Source organism: Puccinia triticina, chromosome 7A (assembly GCF_026914185.1).
Source record: "Puccinia triticina chromosome 7A, complete sequence".
Classification (NCBI taxonomy): Eukaryota; Fungi; Basidiomycota; class Pucciniomycetes; order Pucciniales; family Pucciniaceae; genus Puccinia; species Puccinia triticina.
In genome coordinates, this window is record NC_070564.1 from 5,644,792 (window position 1) to 5,659,583 (window position 14,792).

Genomic DNA, 14,792 nt, shown 5'->3' on the forward strand with positions numbered 1-14,792 from the left:
AGCCTCGCACTCAGTCGACCATACCCAATCGGCGTCCTTTCGCGTCAGGCATCGAAGGGGGAGACAAATCTCGGAAAGATGGGGAATTAAAATACGGACGTAGACCACCACGCCCAGAAAACCCCGCACCTCGGTCGCATTCGCAGGGGTAGGCCAAGACAGAATCTTGTTGACTTTTGTCTTCGCCATCCTCCTTCCATCCTTGCACACCACATGGCCGACAATCTCGAGGGCGGGCACACAGGCGGCTAGCTTAGACGCCAATACCGTTAGGCCCGATTCTTCAATCCGGAACAGAATACGCTCTAGGGTTTCCGCGTATTCCCAAATAAAGCAACGAATACCGGGATGCCATGGCAGTTGCTCGTTGTTGTAGTCTGAAACAGGGCCTTTGATGCCGCCGTCATCAATGAAGATCCCTGCGTGCTCTGGAATCTCCTCCTGAAGAATCCAAACCATCTGTGCCTGATAAACCGCCACGGAGTTGGTGGCGCCTTGAGGGAGACGAGTGAGCTGAAACCGTCCCAGAGGTGTGTCAAAAGTGGTGAGCGGACGGGAGATGGGATCCAAGGCACGCTCATCGTAGCCGCCCATAATATCGCCCAGACCGTAGCAGGCCCGGCCAGCAAACGATTCCACAAACTCCTTGGTTGCAGGCGGAACACCTGCATCCTTGATAGTGACCTTATTCAAAGGTTGAAGATCATGAACTACCCAGAGTTTCCCATTACTCTTGAGAACGCAGAAAACGGGCAAGGAATAGCTGGACATGGACTGTTCGTAGAGCCCTGTCTTAACGCGCTCCCGGATCAGCCGAATGAACTTGTCAAGTTTTGCCGCGGGGATGGGAATCTTTCTCTTCTGCCACGGATCGTGCTCCACAACAGGAATGATATACGGGAGTCCGTAGGAGTCCTTGAGCAGACCCCGCTCTGACTCGGTGAACGCTATGGACAGATTCCGCTCTGACAGGACATTTTTTATCAGGTTCAGCTCGTCCGGAAGTAGCCAACCATCCGGGCCAAAATTCACGACCGCATGCCGCTCTTCCGTTACCCGGCCTCTGGGCACGAAGGGTCCCGCCAGAGATCGCGGAAGACCGCGGTAAGGATCACGAGATAGGGGCGGGCGTCGAAGAGGAGGGTTCAGGCCCTGGGGCATGGGAGAATTAACCGGCTTGACCTTCTTGTCGACCGGCTTATACTTGGCCGCAAACACTAAGAATCCGCCTTCAGCCCATGCTTCAGAGAGTGCCGTTTGATCCGCGAACCGTAGGCCATGCTCCATCAAATTCCAGGTGCGGTGCTCTTGTTGATCCTCAAACGCCGCCTTACCTGAAAAAGAGAAACCAGGCGGACGTCTTTCGCTCACGATAGTGGCACAAGGTAGGGTACAACGAATTTGCGTAGCATCAAGCTCCAGAGGTGCACTTTGGTCAGAACTTACTTTGTGTCCAAAGTCCCCCCACGGCGCCTCAAATTCCACCTCGCCTCCTTCGCACTTCAAAGAGAATAATAGTTTTACCTCTTCACGGAGGATCTTTAGTTTTACCTCGTTGCGGAGGCTTGGGAGTTTAGGCTCATCGCGGAGTTGAGCTAGATTACCCTCATTGCGGAGGACGTTGGGAGACGTATCTAGTTTATCCTCATCACGGAGACTATCTTGAGGAACGGCTAGTTTATTCTCGTTGCGGAGACGGGTTTCAAAAGCTAGTTTTTTCTCGTTGCAGAGACGGTCCGCAAACGACGTTGGGCAACCCAGAACTGAAACAAAGGACGAAACGCGGGGGCGGCTCACAAGTGTGGCAAACGTAGAGTTTTCGACAACAGGGATGGCATCTAGCCCGGAGGTGCACAACTGGGAGGAACTTACTTTCGTTTCTTCCCGTCTCCTCGGGCACCCCGTTTCCCCTTCCGATGGATTCCCGCCTGCCGAAGGTTCTTGGATCGCTGAGAGATGGGCCGATGAGAGAGTTGAGTCGAGAAAAGGAAACTGGAAACCTCGAGGAGGGAAAGTTGGAATATTATTGAGATCTTGAGTTGTTTTCTGGTGTTTTTTTACTTTAATGTTTTGATGAAGTTGAGATAAGGGAGGAAAACGCGACCGTTGAGCCTCTTGAGAATAAGTTAATCCAGCAGCTCGAGGGCGAGACTCTACATTAGCTCGGCTGCTTGCAGGATTAACTGGAATCATAAAAAATGAGATTCTTCGTCCGAATCATCTTGAACAACGGCCATTCTCGAAAGAACAGCCTTCTTTCCCTTCCCGGGAAAATCGCGCTCCCATCGCCCTTGATCCGTGGCGCACAACGAAATCTCAATCTGCCGGCCTTCCGGGTCTGGCAGCACAATCTTCTCGCCGCCTTGACCGGAATAAATCAAGGTCGCCTTGAAGTCTATGAGGAAAGGTCGCCCCAAAATGAGCGGTCCATCGGCGCGAGTGATCCAAAAATGACAGGATCCCACAATGGTCCTGCCCACACGAATCTGGACATCCTCTGCGACTCCCATGAGCTCACAGGACTGGTTGCCGATGCCCCAGACGGCCGAACTAAAGTTAACTCGCGGGCTGATATTGAATTTATTTGCCAACGCGTTTGAGATCAAGTTCAGTTGCAAGCCAGAGTCGATCATCGGGGACGCAGAACTCTCCTCCTCTCCCACCAAACAGGGGAGAAAACCAAGAGGACAGGAATAGAGCCGTGAATCTGAGCCGGGGCCTTCCGGATCAGGTCCCTCCGCCAACAACGTGCCGGAAGCCGTCCTAAGCTCCTCGGTACCCGCTTCCACGCGGCGCTTAGTCACCCATTTCTTCCAGCCCTCCGCCATAGCCGGAGAAATCGCCAGCAGCTCCCTAATAGTAACGCCCGGAACTGGAAGGTCCGAAACTTTCTTGATCATGTCGTCGATAATGTGTGGTTGATCCTTAGAGATAGCCCTCTCAAAGCGGACCTTCTGGACGGGTGGCTTTGACTTGCTAGTCGACTCGGGTGCGCCCGCGCTTAAAGGAACCGGATCTGCCATCGGCGTAACCGAGCTCCTCTCAAAAAGCTCCGGCTCCTCGTCCATGTCCTCCGCATCGGAATCTTCATGAGGAGTCGTGGTCTTCTTAACTGGCTTCCTTCCTGCCAAAGGTGGGACTATTGGCGCCTTGAAAGGCTTTGGGGCCTCGTGCTTCCTACGAGCTGGGTCCGCCTCGTAGGTTCCCGCAAAACTTTGAGAGGAAACCGCCGGGGGGTACCACGGCTCGAGTGATCCACAAGTGGCTCTGAATTCACCCAAAGCAGAAACCGCCGCGGTCTTTGGCTGAAACAAAGCCACTACATGTCGGATCGGTCGAGAAGAATCGAACGGGATCAATGCTCCATTGGGCAGGAAGAAGTTGTTGCCCTTCTGCTCGACTAGGTTGGCCTCCTTATCCTTGACCAATTCCATGCAGCGCCCCGTGCCGTGTCCCTCACGATGACAATAATAGCAAACCAACGGCCCACGAGATTCGCGCGGCGCGCCCGGAGTAGAAGGAGCGCCCTTCATCACGAACTTCTTCTCCAAACGTTGCTCGAAAGACTGCAACATCTTGGAGATCTTGTCTACGGTTGCTGGAGCTTTGTCTGATACAGGGGCCTCTTTAGGACGTCGGTCGTCCTCCATCTTTTGCATGATGTCGTTGGCCGTCTTGAACTCTGACTTCGGGGCCGCGACCGGCTCGGGTTTGATTGGCTCTGAGGTAAAAGCCACTTCCTCTTCCATCTCAGATTTGACAGCCGCTCTTAATTCGCTAAGGACCGGGAGGCGATATTGACCATCCAATGTTTTAACCATCTTCTTCTCCTTGACTAGATAAGACTTGATACGCTGTTGGAAACCGGATGAAAACGCAAAGAAGAAATGGTCGACGGCCAGATCCTCCAATGATAGATGCTGGTAACGGATCAGATAGGACAAGATGACGTCAAACACCGATTTGAAAGACCTGTACGCGTCCAACGTAGAAATGCCGCCTTTGGCGGACCACAAATCTTTGAGAGCTTGCAGGTCGGCGACCGTGTAGCGGACTGCGTCTACCTGGCCCCATCGTTCGATCATCTGCTTGCGGAGTGTGGCCCATGACTTTGTTGCATAGCCACTCATGTCCCACACAGCATCTTGAATGTCCTTGCTTCCAAGGAACGATGGGATCTGTAGAACCTTGTCCTCATCCAAAGCGCCATCCAAATTGGCCGCTAACTCATACTGACGAAGGAACGCTTCGACGCGCGTACCCGTAAACTTCAGACCACGATCTTGAGGCTTGATTTTTACCATCTTGCGCGATGATCCCGAACTCTGAGACGCTTCCATGATGATCTAGAAGCAGGAAACGGAAAAAGTCGAGGCGGCTCACAGCTGTGGCAACGTAATGCTTCGACATGATTGTAGAGAAGCCCTCGGAGGTGCACTATTGGGGAGGACTTACTTCTAGTTCTCCTTGCCTCCGCTACTGAACACACAAAATCTGAGACGAATTCCAATGGGAAGAACTCGAGTCTGTACAAAAAGAAAGGAAAGGAAACCTAAAAAAAATAAAACTAGACCGCCCAGCGTCTTGAACACCGTGAAAATTCGGCGAGACTGTAAATCTTGAGGTCGCTGGTTCGATCCCGGCTCGGAGGACCAAATGTGGAACTCCGTCCGGTGCAGGCCGGCGGCAGTTAGTTGGAGGGGAATGTGGGAAAAGAAATTTTATGTGCCCTCCGGGTGATGGTCGGGATGAGCAATGAGGATCGGCTAAGCGTTGAGGTTTGGGGGGTGGGAAGATTTTACGACGGCGTTGAGCGCGCGTCGGCGGTTTGTTGTTTTGAGGGAAGAAGAAAGCTTGGATTAAGGAAGCGATTCTTGAGGATCAATAAGATTCAGTATGGCGCTTTGGAGGGCGCCGGATAATGAGAGATAAACTTCTGATGGATTCCTAATGGGATCAGCTAGGTTCCATGCCCCCCTTCCTCTGAGTTTGTGGGCGAACTCAGACTCCAGGAGGCGCCGCGGACTGCGGACCCGTCATCACACCCCGCACACGCGCACATACACCAAGACACAACAAGAAACAACAAACAAAAGAACTAAACCAAACCCTTCCCACTGAAACCATCCAACGCGCGCAGTAAAGAAAGGAAAAGAAAACCAAGGTTAAGAAACAAGCATCATGAAAGAGTAAAAAGGGAAAAAGATACAAGAAATTGGGAAGCTCCTGAAACGTCTTGAGGAAGATGGCCGCCGCGCCACCTGAGATCTTGATACCTTGAAGATTTGATCTTGCCGTCCACCCGCGCGCCGCGCCGCGAATGAGTGTTGTTCCCCGCGTGTACCAAATGGCGCACCACACCGGATCACCCACTTTGCTCTCTGGAAGGCGCAGGATAATCTGAGAGCAAGTGTTGACCTGGAGAATTGGCACAGGTGCAACAGGTGTTACAAAAACCGGATGGGAATTCCCTGTAAGCATACACTCTGGCAGCACGCAATGGATGGCAAGAAGATACTCCCTAAGGATTTTCATGTCCAGTGGCACATGAAGGTAAGATCTGGTCTTTTTTTTTATCTTTTTGTCATGTGGGGGGGCCTTGGATGGCTGGTTTTTGTGGACAACTCCTGTTTTTGCTATGACGACTCCCATTTTTCCGTGGACGAATCCCATTTTTCTCCAACGACTCCCGTTTACCCCCGCGCGTCCCAGGGACAGGAAAGACTCCCATTTTCCGTCCGTGTGGCATGCCAATTAGCATAACAACTCTCAACAACTCCCAAATCACCCAGCCGCGGAGCCTCAATTGGAAGAACAACTCCCGCCAATTCCCATTGTTCCGGCCATTGCCACTGCCCCTCTGCCATCCCTCTCTCCAATTTTTAAACTCCCCTGCGCCATTCCCTTACTAACTGGAGTCTTTTCATTCCCCCCAGGATCTTCATGCACTTGACACCAACGCTGATCTAGCCCAAATAGAGCAAGTCAACCGGATCCGCAAAAGGCTCCTGCAGATGAATCCTGCGCAGATGGCCGCCCATTTACAGGCTCTCAACAGCCTATTGGAAGGCTCTGGAACTGTCGTGACAATCCAGGAACCAACACAAGCTCAGGCCACCTGTGGATGTCCAAAAGGCGCGCCAAACAAACCAAAATCTACAAAAAGGGACCCCTCCGCCTTCGAACATGTTGAAAATAAAAGGAAGAATGAAGAAGGAGTGATGATGAAGTCCAAGAAACAGAAGCTAGCAGAAACCAGAAAAGTGGAGAAGGAAGAAATGAAACAAATGAAGAAAGAAGACAGAAGAGAAGGAGCAAAAAAAAAAAGGAAGAAAGAAGAGGAGAAGAAGAAGAAGCAAGACAAGAAGAAGAAGAAGCAAGACAAGAAGAAGAAGGAACCAGTGCCCAAGAAGAGGAAACTCCCGGCCTAAAAGTCAAAGACCGCCAAGAACGTCTCTCTGTCTCCTTCTCCAACTCCTTCTCTGTCGCCGTCTCCATCACCATCACCCTCCTCACCTGCGCTTCCTCCTCCTCCGCCGCCAAAAGCCCAAGTCCCAACAAAGCGCTGCAAACCAGTCCGTGACGCGCCTAAGAAGCCAGATCCACCTTCCCCTTCCCCAGCCTTGTCTGCCGCCGCCCCTCTGCTGCAAAGTCCGTCCCGCGCCGCTGGGAAGATGCGAGCTCCACCTTCCCCTTCCCCTCCTGTGCAATCAACCTCATCTGCCCCTGCGCCTCCGTGGCAACGTCCGACCCGCGCCACCGCTAAGAAGCCAGCTCCACCTTCCCCTTCCCCTCCTGCTCAATCAACCTCTTCTGCCCCCGCCCCTCCGCCGAAATTGAGCCGGGTACCTCATCCGCAAGTCCCTCCACCGCCAACAGCTCCAGTCCCTCCACCACCAACAGCTCCAGTCCCCCCACCACCATCCAAAGAACCAGTTGACCGACCGAATTGGCTCAATCAACTCCCAATCATCATCAGAACCTCGGTCAAGCGGATCATTGATGTCGAGTCAGATGGCCATTGTGGATTTTTCACGGTGGCATGGTGCTTGGGGAGTGGTCAGGGCGCTTGGGGTGCAGTCCGAGAAGCTCTAGCCGACAAAATCAGCAAACAAGGCGAGTGGTATGTGATGTTGGGACATTTCCACAACATCAAGTTGACTCTGGCCAGAATAAACTTTTCTGGTACCAAAGGTTGCGGTGTGGCTCATTGGATGGCGATGCCCTCTTCCGGCAAAGCACTGGCCAACACTTTCCAATGGCCAGTTTTTTATTTCACTTAAGAGTGGTCTCAAACTTTCCTTCCCTCCTTCTGCCCTCCTAACAAAAACCCCCCGATCTTCTTGGCTTTCATCCGGCAACTTGATCACTTTGTGGACCTAGAATTATCCTCCCCTGACGTCTTCCCTGCCCCTTCCCTACACAAGAGCTGGAAGCTAAATGCCAACCCAGAGGCACGAGGTTGGGAGGCAAGATACTCTGATTGTTTTCCTCAAACAGGTGGAAGAAACCTCCTCTTTCCTGATAAGAGTGGTAAATTTTACTAGTATTTCCATTTGTAGTTTTCATGTATTGGTGGTTTTTCTAGTATTTTTTGAATAAATATTGTGATTATTACTCTCTAGTATTTTTTGAATAAATATTGTGATTATTACTCTCTAGTATTTTTTGAATAGACACTGTTTTTATTTTCTTGTCCTTATTATTTCTGGCAGCTCTGAGAGTTTGTGTCATCAAACATGAGGTACAAATTGTGCGCTGGTAGGGAGCATTTCTATTGTGGAGCTGCACCCTTCATATCTCATTTTCTGATGGCACACTAATGCCACAAACCTTATAGCGCAGAGGAGTTAAAGTCTTGAAATATCCCTGAAAATTTTAGACTGTTTGGGTGTGTAACACAAAAGTTACACAGTTAGCAGTCATTTCCTACTAAGCATTCGGCACGCCCCTTATGTGTCATGTTCTGATGGAACAATAATGCCAAAAAATTTATATCACAGAGTTTATGCAGTCTTCAGATATCCCTGAAATTTGTGGTCATTTTGGGTGTAACACAAAAGTTACACAGTCAGCAGTTATTTTCCTACTAATTTTGGCACACATCCCATATATCTCATTTTCTGATGGGACAATACTGCTAATACTTTCAGTATTGTCTTTTTATGTATATTTCTCTGTGCTCTCAAATTTTTAATCATGTGGTAGATGGGAGAAAGAAGTTATGGTTGTTCATGAATAAGCAAAAATATTAATAAAAATTAGTGGGGACGACTCCCAAAATAAAATTATTTTGGGTCAACAACTCCCAAAAAAAGGGTCTAGGTCGACCTCAAGCGCTGGTCGAAAAATAGTCGCGCGGACGTATGGGAGTCGTTTTCCCAAAAGTTGGGAGTCGTTTTTCCAAGACCCTATGAAAAAACTGAACACACAGAGTTGTAGGTTCTGTTCTTGCAAGGAATTTGAGCCACTTATCTATCTTGTAGCCAGAAAACAACTCCTGGAGCCTCATTTGGAAGACTTGTGCATTTTTGATCTTTTGAAAAGGTCAACAGATTGTGATAGAAAAAATCTGAGTAGACCAAATTCTAGAGAAAGAAAAGTAGCATACACCCGGGGAAATCACGTGGTAGCCGCGCGCGAGGTCGGACCAGCGGCTTTTGGTCCAGGGAATCACGGGTTCACCACCGGGAGGATCACCCGTGGATTCCACGGCAGATTTTGGCACCGCGTGGATTCCCTGTGATCACGACGTGGAGGTCAGGCCCACGGGTGGACCACGGGTCCTTCAACCGTGGACTCCCCGTGGATTCGCCGTGATACCCACGGGCGGGTCGGGCCCACAAGATGTGGGTTGGTTAGGTAACCCGGGGGGAGGGGGGGGCGGAGCGGATCAAAAACGCGGGTAATATTACAGAATGTGGTACCACCAGGGTACCACACGCTACATTGCATATCATTGTAAAAACATAAAAAAAAGGGATTTATAGATAAAAAAAACAAATCACAAAGAGAAGCAAGAAATAAAAGAAAATTGAGAGAAATGAGAGAAAAGTGAGTTTTCAAGAGCTAAACGGTTTTCAAATCCGTATCACGAGTTTTGAGGTATTGGCGAGTTTACTCCTTGATCTGAAAGAGTGCAATCACAAGAAAGATGAGATCGGAGTGAATTTTGGGTGGATGTATCAGCGGATGGAGACGCGGACGTCCATGGTCAGGCTTCCCGGGGTGGGCGCGGCGGAGACACGGGCCCTGCGTTTGGCCGGCAACGGCTCAAGGATGTCGACAGTGACACTGAACCGGGTCTGGGCGTTGGTGATCTCCCAGATCAGTTGGTGGGTGTGGTACCACATCGACGAGATTTGCTGGACGAGCTCCTGCATAACCAACGCCGGACTTCAGGGGACGCTTTCTGGGACAAACAGCGAGGGAGAGGGAGGAGGGGACGTACTCTGACTCTTCCCTGGACTTTTTTGCCGTCGAAGTGGGCCTTCAGATGGCCGAAGAAGGACTGCTCAACCTGCCGAATGAGCGGCTCGTCCTGCTCTGCTATTGGCACCGATGGCCCGGCCCACCGAAGCTTGACCTTCCGCACGTTGCAATAGGGTTGCTTGGGGTCAAATGGGTCGAGGTGGAGATACATCTTGATGTCGAAGAGATGGCAGTCTTGTTTAGCTCTCATCTCAACCAAGTTTTTTTGTGCTTTTGCGCATTCCGCGAGATCTCGCCCTCATGTTCCTTGGTTGTGTAGTCCAAGAGTTCTGTCTTTTGACGTAAGCTGCAAGATGACTAAGATAGAATAATGGTCTCCAAATGGTCAGTTGATATTAAGCGGGCCAGACCGGGACAAGAGAACATGTTGTTGCACTTACGCTGTTCTGGTTTGCCTGGTTGGACATACCGGCTGGAAACACTAAGCGGCGGGGGGACGCGAAGGACAGGCGGAGATTTTTTGGAGAGCCTGAGAGGGAGCCGGATAGGCGGCGGGATGGAGATGCCGAAGATAACCGCGGAAGGGCACGGATCGAAGATAGTCTGGGGAGTACCGGCTTGAGGGAAGTTCTGGGAAAGCTTCCGGCTCTTGAGATAGACTCAGCAGATGTGCTTAGAAGAGATGGCCCGGAGTTGGAAGGGCCAGGTAGAACCAATGCCGGCTTTGGAGCAGGATTTTCCTCAAAACTCATGTTGATCAGGTCGTCGTGTTCTTGGATGTTCTGCAGGCTGGGTACGGATAAAGAGGACCGGTTAGGCGGAGGACCGAAAGACGGGCGGCTGGTAGCAGGTTCATGGAAGTTGATCAACGCTGGATCAGCCTCTTCCATGTCTGAGCTATCTTGGGGCTGCAAGAACTCCGAGATTCTGCTCCGAGCTTTCTTCGGCGCCGGTTCCGAATCTTCCGAGTACATCGACGGCCCTGGGTCCTCTTGGTCACGGGCATTGTCAAGTTCGCGTGAGACATCACCCCAGTCGCATGTGGGGTTGATGGTGTGAAGGTGAGCCTCCAGGGGCCGTGAGGAGGTCAGAGGGCGGGATGGCGGGGCCGGGGATCAAGTCGTCGCTTCCCTTGGGAGCCGTTGAGTGTCCTCAAAACGCACACGAGCCAGCCGATATCACTGAAATAGCCCTAACACCGGCAATGCAAGGGCATCCGTGTGAGAACGACGAGGAACTCACGGGGACAGTTTCCACCGGGATCCCAGAGGCAGCCGTGGAATCGTCGTCATTTTCCCCATCGGAATGACGAGGAAATCCCGGGCGGGTGGAGACGACGGGAAAGCCAGTCGTGTCCACCCATCTTCCCCGGGAGGGTGGTACCGACGGGGGGAGCAGTGAAATCCACGTGGATTTCACAGAGCCGGTGATCCCGTCGTCTCCACAAACGGGCGGGCCAGGAAGCACCCCCGCCGTGTAGGGTACAGATAGGGCATATTGGTGGAGAGGCTGGGGGAGGAGCTATAAAAATTTTAAAACCTCTCAGCCAAACGAGCTTTCTGCTCCCTCGTAAAATTTGGGATAATGCGCAAGTCCCTCCCAGCTGCTGGAGGGGCGGCTTCGCCGCCTAACTTAACATAAGACCCTCTTCGGAGGGCCTGGTGTAGCCTGGCTGGCGCGGAGCGCCCCTCGCGAAGCGAGCCTCCGAAGGACCTCCTTCGGAGGGTCCCTGCGGGACGGCGTCCCCCCTCCACAAAGAGAGGGTCTTAGTTAAGTTAGCTTCGCCGCCAGCCACAGCGAGCCTCCCACCAGGGGGGACTCGGGTTAGTTAAGGGGGCGCATGAAGGGGGGAATGGAAAACCAACGTGTTTCCCGGGTGGTTTCGGCGGGACCCCGAGGGTTTACCGTGATCGAAAAGTGGGACGCGACAGTCCACGGAGCGCCCGGTCCGGTCTGGCCACTCACCACCCAACACAACCACCCAGCTCCTCAGCAAGAATGCCCACTCGGACTCATAACGAGCACGCACTTCAATCCAATGGGCCTAACTACACTCGACTCTATCATGTCGGTCGATCGAACTTTTTTTCTTCTTTTCCTGTCTTCCAAAACCACTGATCGACAAGAATTAACTGAAGTTACCCTTTTCTGGGCTGCGATCAGGTCATCCTTCGAAGGCGAACATACCACTTTTGTGTGATGAGTTATCTTCTGAGTAATCTTGTCCTATGGTTTGTTATGTTAGATAGTTTATGTCAGTACCCAAGGACAAAAGTTTACCCATACACGCGGGAGTCCAATCCACCAAGAGGCTAATTGTTTGCTTTAATCGCTCGCATTATCCCACGAAATACCCTTCAGCCGCGTTGTGGAACGGGATTCGGATAACTACTTGGATCATGGCCGGAGCTAATTGGGCAAGTGCAACTATCCCGCTGATGATGTTGAGGAGATTGCAACTTACAGGTTTGTTCTTATCCTTTTCTACTATCTCCAACCTCCAGAGTGTCCGATTAGGGCCCGATTATGGAGAATAATAATCAAAAATCTTTTAAATTCTCTGTAGCATCTAGCTTATACGCCCCCAATCGATATGCCAAATTCTGGGCGGTATTGAAATCCACCGAATTCATCACCTCAACCCTTTTTTGCTCTATTAGCGGCTCCTTACTTTGTCTGACGTACGTAACAGCGGCTTTGGCATTGAACGAAAACCCTGAATTGGGTCTCTTCAAAAGCATACCAGGGTAGGTTCATTCTCATGATCTCAGTTTGCCAGGATTTCATCTTCACGATCACCGAGCTTTCCCCTTGAAATCTTATTTCCCAGACGAGGAGTCACCCAAATCAACGAGCGACCTATCTTTCTACTGGCAGCATGCTGGTACACTGCCTTTTGCTATTCATTCTCTGCAATCTATCATGGTAACTGGCATTACCGTCCATTAGATGTGTCCGAGCATGTAAGCCTTTTTGTCCAGGAAGCACGTCTAATTTATATTGCTGTTCTCCTACTGATATGTTACAAATAATCCTGTCAGCTTACAATTCCTCACAGGATTTGGAAATCACTTGACTCTCGGATTGAATTTGTACGGAGATCAGTGGTTTATTGTTCTGCCACGTTTCTGCCGGTTTATCTCATTTCGCGGAGATACCTGATCAGGGCGATCGTCTTCTCGAAGTACACCCAATTGACCAAGCACATTAAGCCTCACATGGTGATGCTGATCAAGTTCGACTCGATCTTCACGTTAACGTCTACTATAAGACTGGTGATGGTTAATGTATTGCTTATCACCATGTGGGAAATCGTGCAAGCGCTATGGGACGTATATTCGACCCAACCACTTGATCTTTCTCGCTTTGCCACGGAACCCAATCAATGCTTGTTAGGAGGAATTCGGTCTTCCGACCCTCGCGTCCAGGTAAGTAACCACATGTCAACTTGGTGGGTTTTCAGTTCTTCAATCCCACTCGTTCTATCTACAGCATTACGCCATCCGAGAGCTCGCCCATATATCATGGAGTGATCCTGCACGTCGATCCACAATCTTCAAGGATATCAGAACCACTCCCCGATTATTGAATTTGATAATCGAAGAGTGTCTGAACATCATTAACACTACAAACCTAATGATCCAGTCTGGAGGACAATCGATTCAGAAAAGTAAGTTTTTTTGTCTTCTTCAAACAAGAATCAAGTTGATTTATCCAGATAGATTTACAACTAAACTACCCTTCAACAGACCCAGCCTCGACCGCCCAATCCTCAAAGGGGCCTAATAAACCTTCGCTCGGTACCCACTCAGCCTTGAAGACCGATCTACCCCAGCTGTTCAACACAAGCTCCAATTCTAACTCGATGAAACAGGTTTTCTTGAGAAAGCTTCTTTCCAGTGAGAGTGGTCAAGAACACCCAGTGCCAATCCCCACCCGATCCCAGCTGTCTAACACAACGATGAAAAAGCAGACGACTGAATCCGATTACCAAATTCCAGAAATCTTCCAACGAGACCAGAGTCGAAAAGTTGACACCAGATCAACGTCTGCCATCACCACTGGTGACAATTCCGAGCCCTCTCCATCTTCACAATCCTCCTTGCAAAGCTCTACTCCTCAGAAGCGTGAAAAAATTGTGCCAAGCATTTGGAAGATTATGCTCCACAGTCCTCTCCTGAAGTCTTCAGACGCTGGCATTCGATTGGAAAACTGGCTCTTTTCTCCGTCGATAACAGACGAGCTCGAGAAGTGTCTCTCCAGTCGCCAACTATGTATGTTTTCGGTCGAGGGTATGTAAATTTTTCTATGCACTGCCTTACCGGAGTCGACAGCTTAACGTCCTTCCTTTTGGACGTGGGGACGGTGGTTTCCAGCGGTCACGAACTTCACCTGCGCGTCGTTGACGGAGGATCAGTATGGTGTACTACAAGACCAAATCCCGCGCATCATGGAAAGTCTGGTCGACTGTTTTGACGCGCTTGATCGGCTTCACACAAAAATTTGTACCGAGTTTGGGGTGCAAACTTCTTCCGTGCAAGCCGGTTCGTCGGCTCCAACTGAGCTAGACCCAGTTCAGATTCACTTCCATTTGGCTCTAGATGAGCACCTCCATCCCTTATTAACCCGTACGTGTTTCCCTTTTAACTTCGCGTCGTTTTCAGTTGGGATTGATTTGGGTGATTTCCTAACAAACAGGTCTGAAGGCCGGGATCTTTGGAATCACCGATCAATTCAAACCGTTCTTGAAAGAAATGTCGTTCAGTCCGAAGATTAATCAATGGATACAATCCCATCAGCGATAATAACTCCGCTGATCATCGTCCAGTCCGATATTGATGCGTCATTAATATGAGAACTGCGCGCGGAGTTGTGCATAACATCATCTACATAACCAAAACCTTTCTTCCCACCGTCTTTGATTCACCAAAACAATCTCTTCATGTATGCAATTCTACAGTATAAGATGCCAAGCTTAATCGTCATGTGAGACCGGAACCAATGAGCACATTTTACATTTTACAGATACAGTGACTTCCTCAGAATATCTTGTTTAGTAGTTTGATCTTGAATCCTCGAAGAATCCTTCCTTTTTTCATGTGTCTGGATGCTCATCGATCGATCATTCGTAGAATCATATATTTACATCTGCTGAGCATGTACCCTGAGCCATCCATGATATCTACTAGTGCTGGGGGTGCTCGAGGCCTACACAATCAGCCAGCGAAAAGAAATCCCGACTCACATCAAAAAAAAGCATAGTCAGCTGATTGGTCCGTTACGGCGCTTGTCGATTTCCCCTCTCCGGTGGCCGCCGACGGGCCTGTGCTACAAGTTCACATGTCTTGCTGTGTTGGAAT

At 50.4% G+C, this 14,792-nt stretch overlaps 2 protein-coding genes across 2 annotated transcripts; one reads left to right on the forward strand and one right to left on the reverse strand.

Moving 5' to 3' along the window:
* Window positions 1-9,185: 9,185 nt before the first annotated feature.
* Window positions 9,186-10,406, reverse strand: PtA15_7A609 (uncharacterized protein; the record flags this gene model as incomplete). Its single annotated transcript, XM_053171233.1, has 3 exons — window positions 9,186-9,377; window positions 9,452-9,586; window positions 9,873-10,406. 3 exons carry the CDS (start codon window positions 10,404-10,406, stop codon window positions 9,186-9,188), a joined length of 861 nt encoding a protein of 286 aa, XP_053022435.1.
* Window positions 10,407-11,430: 1,024 nt separating this feature from the next.
* On the forward strand, window positions 11,431-14,237 carry PtA15_7A610 (uncharacterized protein; the record flags this gene model as incomplete). The annotated part of the gene is made up of 10 exons (XM_053171235.1): window positions 11,431-11,499; window positions 11,596-11,686; window positions 11,794-11,898; window positions 11,999-12,179; window positions 12,263-12,395; window positions 12,474-12,860; window positions 12,925-13,102; window positions 13,182-13,724; window positions 13,809-14,060; window positions 14,131-14,237. 10 exons carry the CDS (start codon window positions 11,431-11,433, stop codon window positions 14,235-14,237), a joined length of 2,046 nt encoding a protein of 681 aa, XP_053022436.1.
* Window positions 14,238-14,792: the final 555 nt, after the last annotated feature.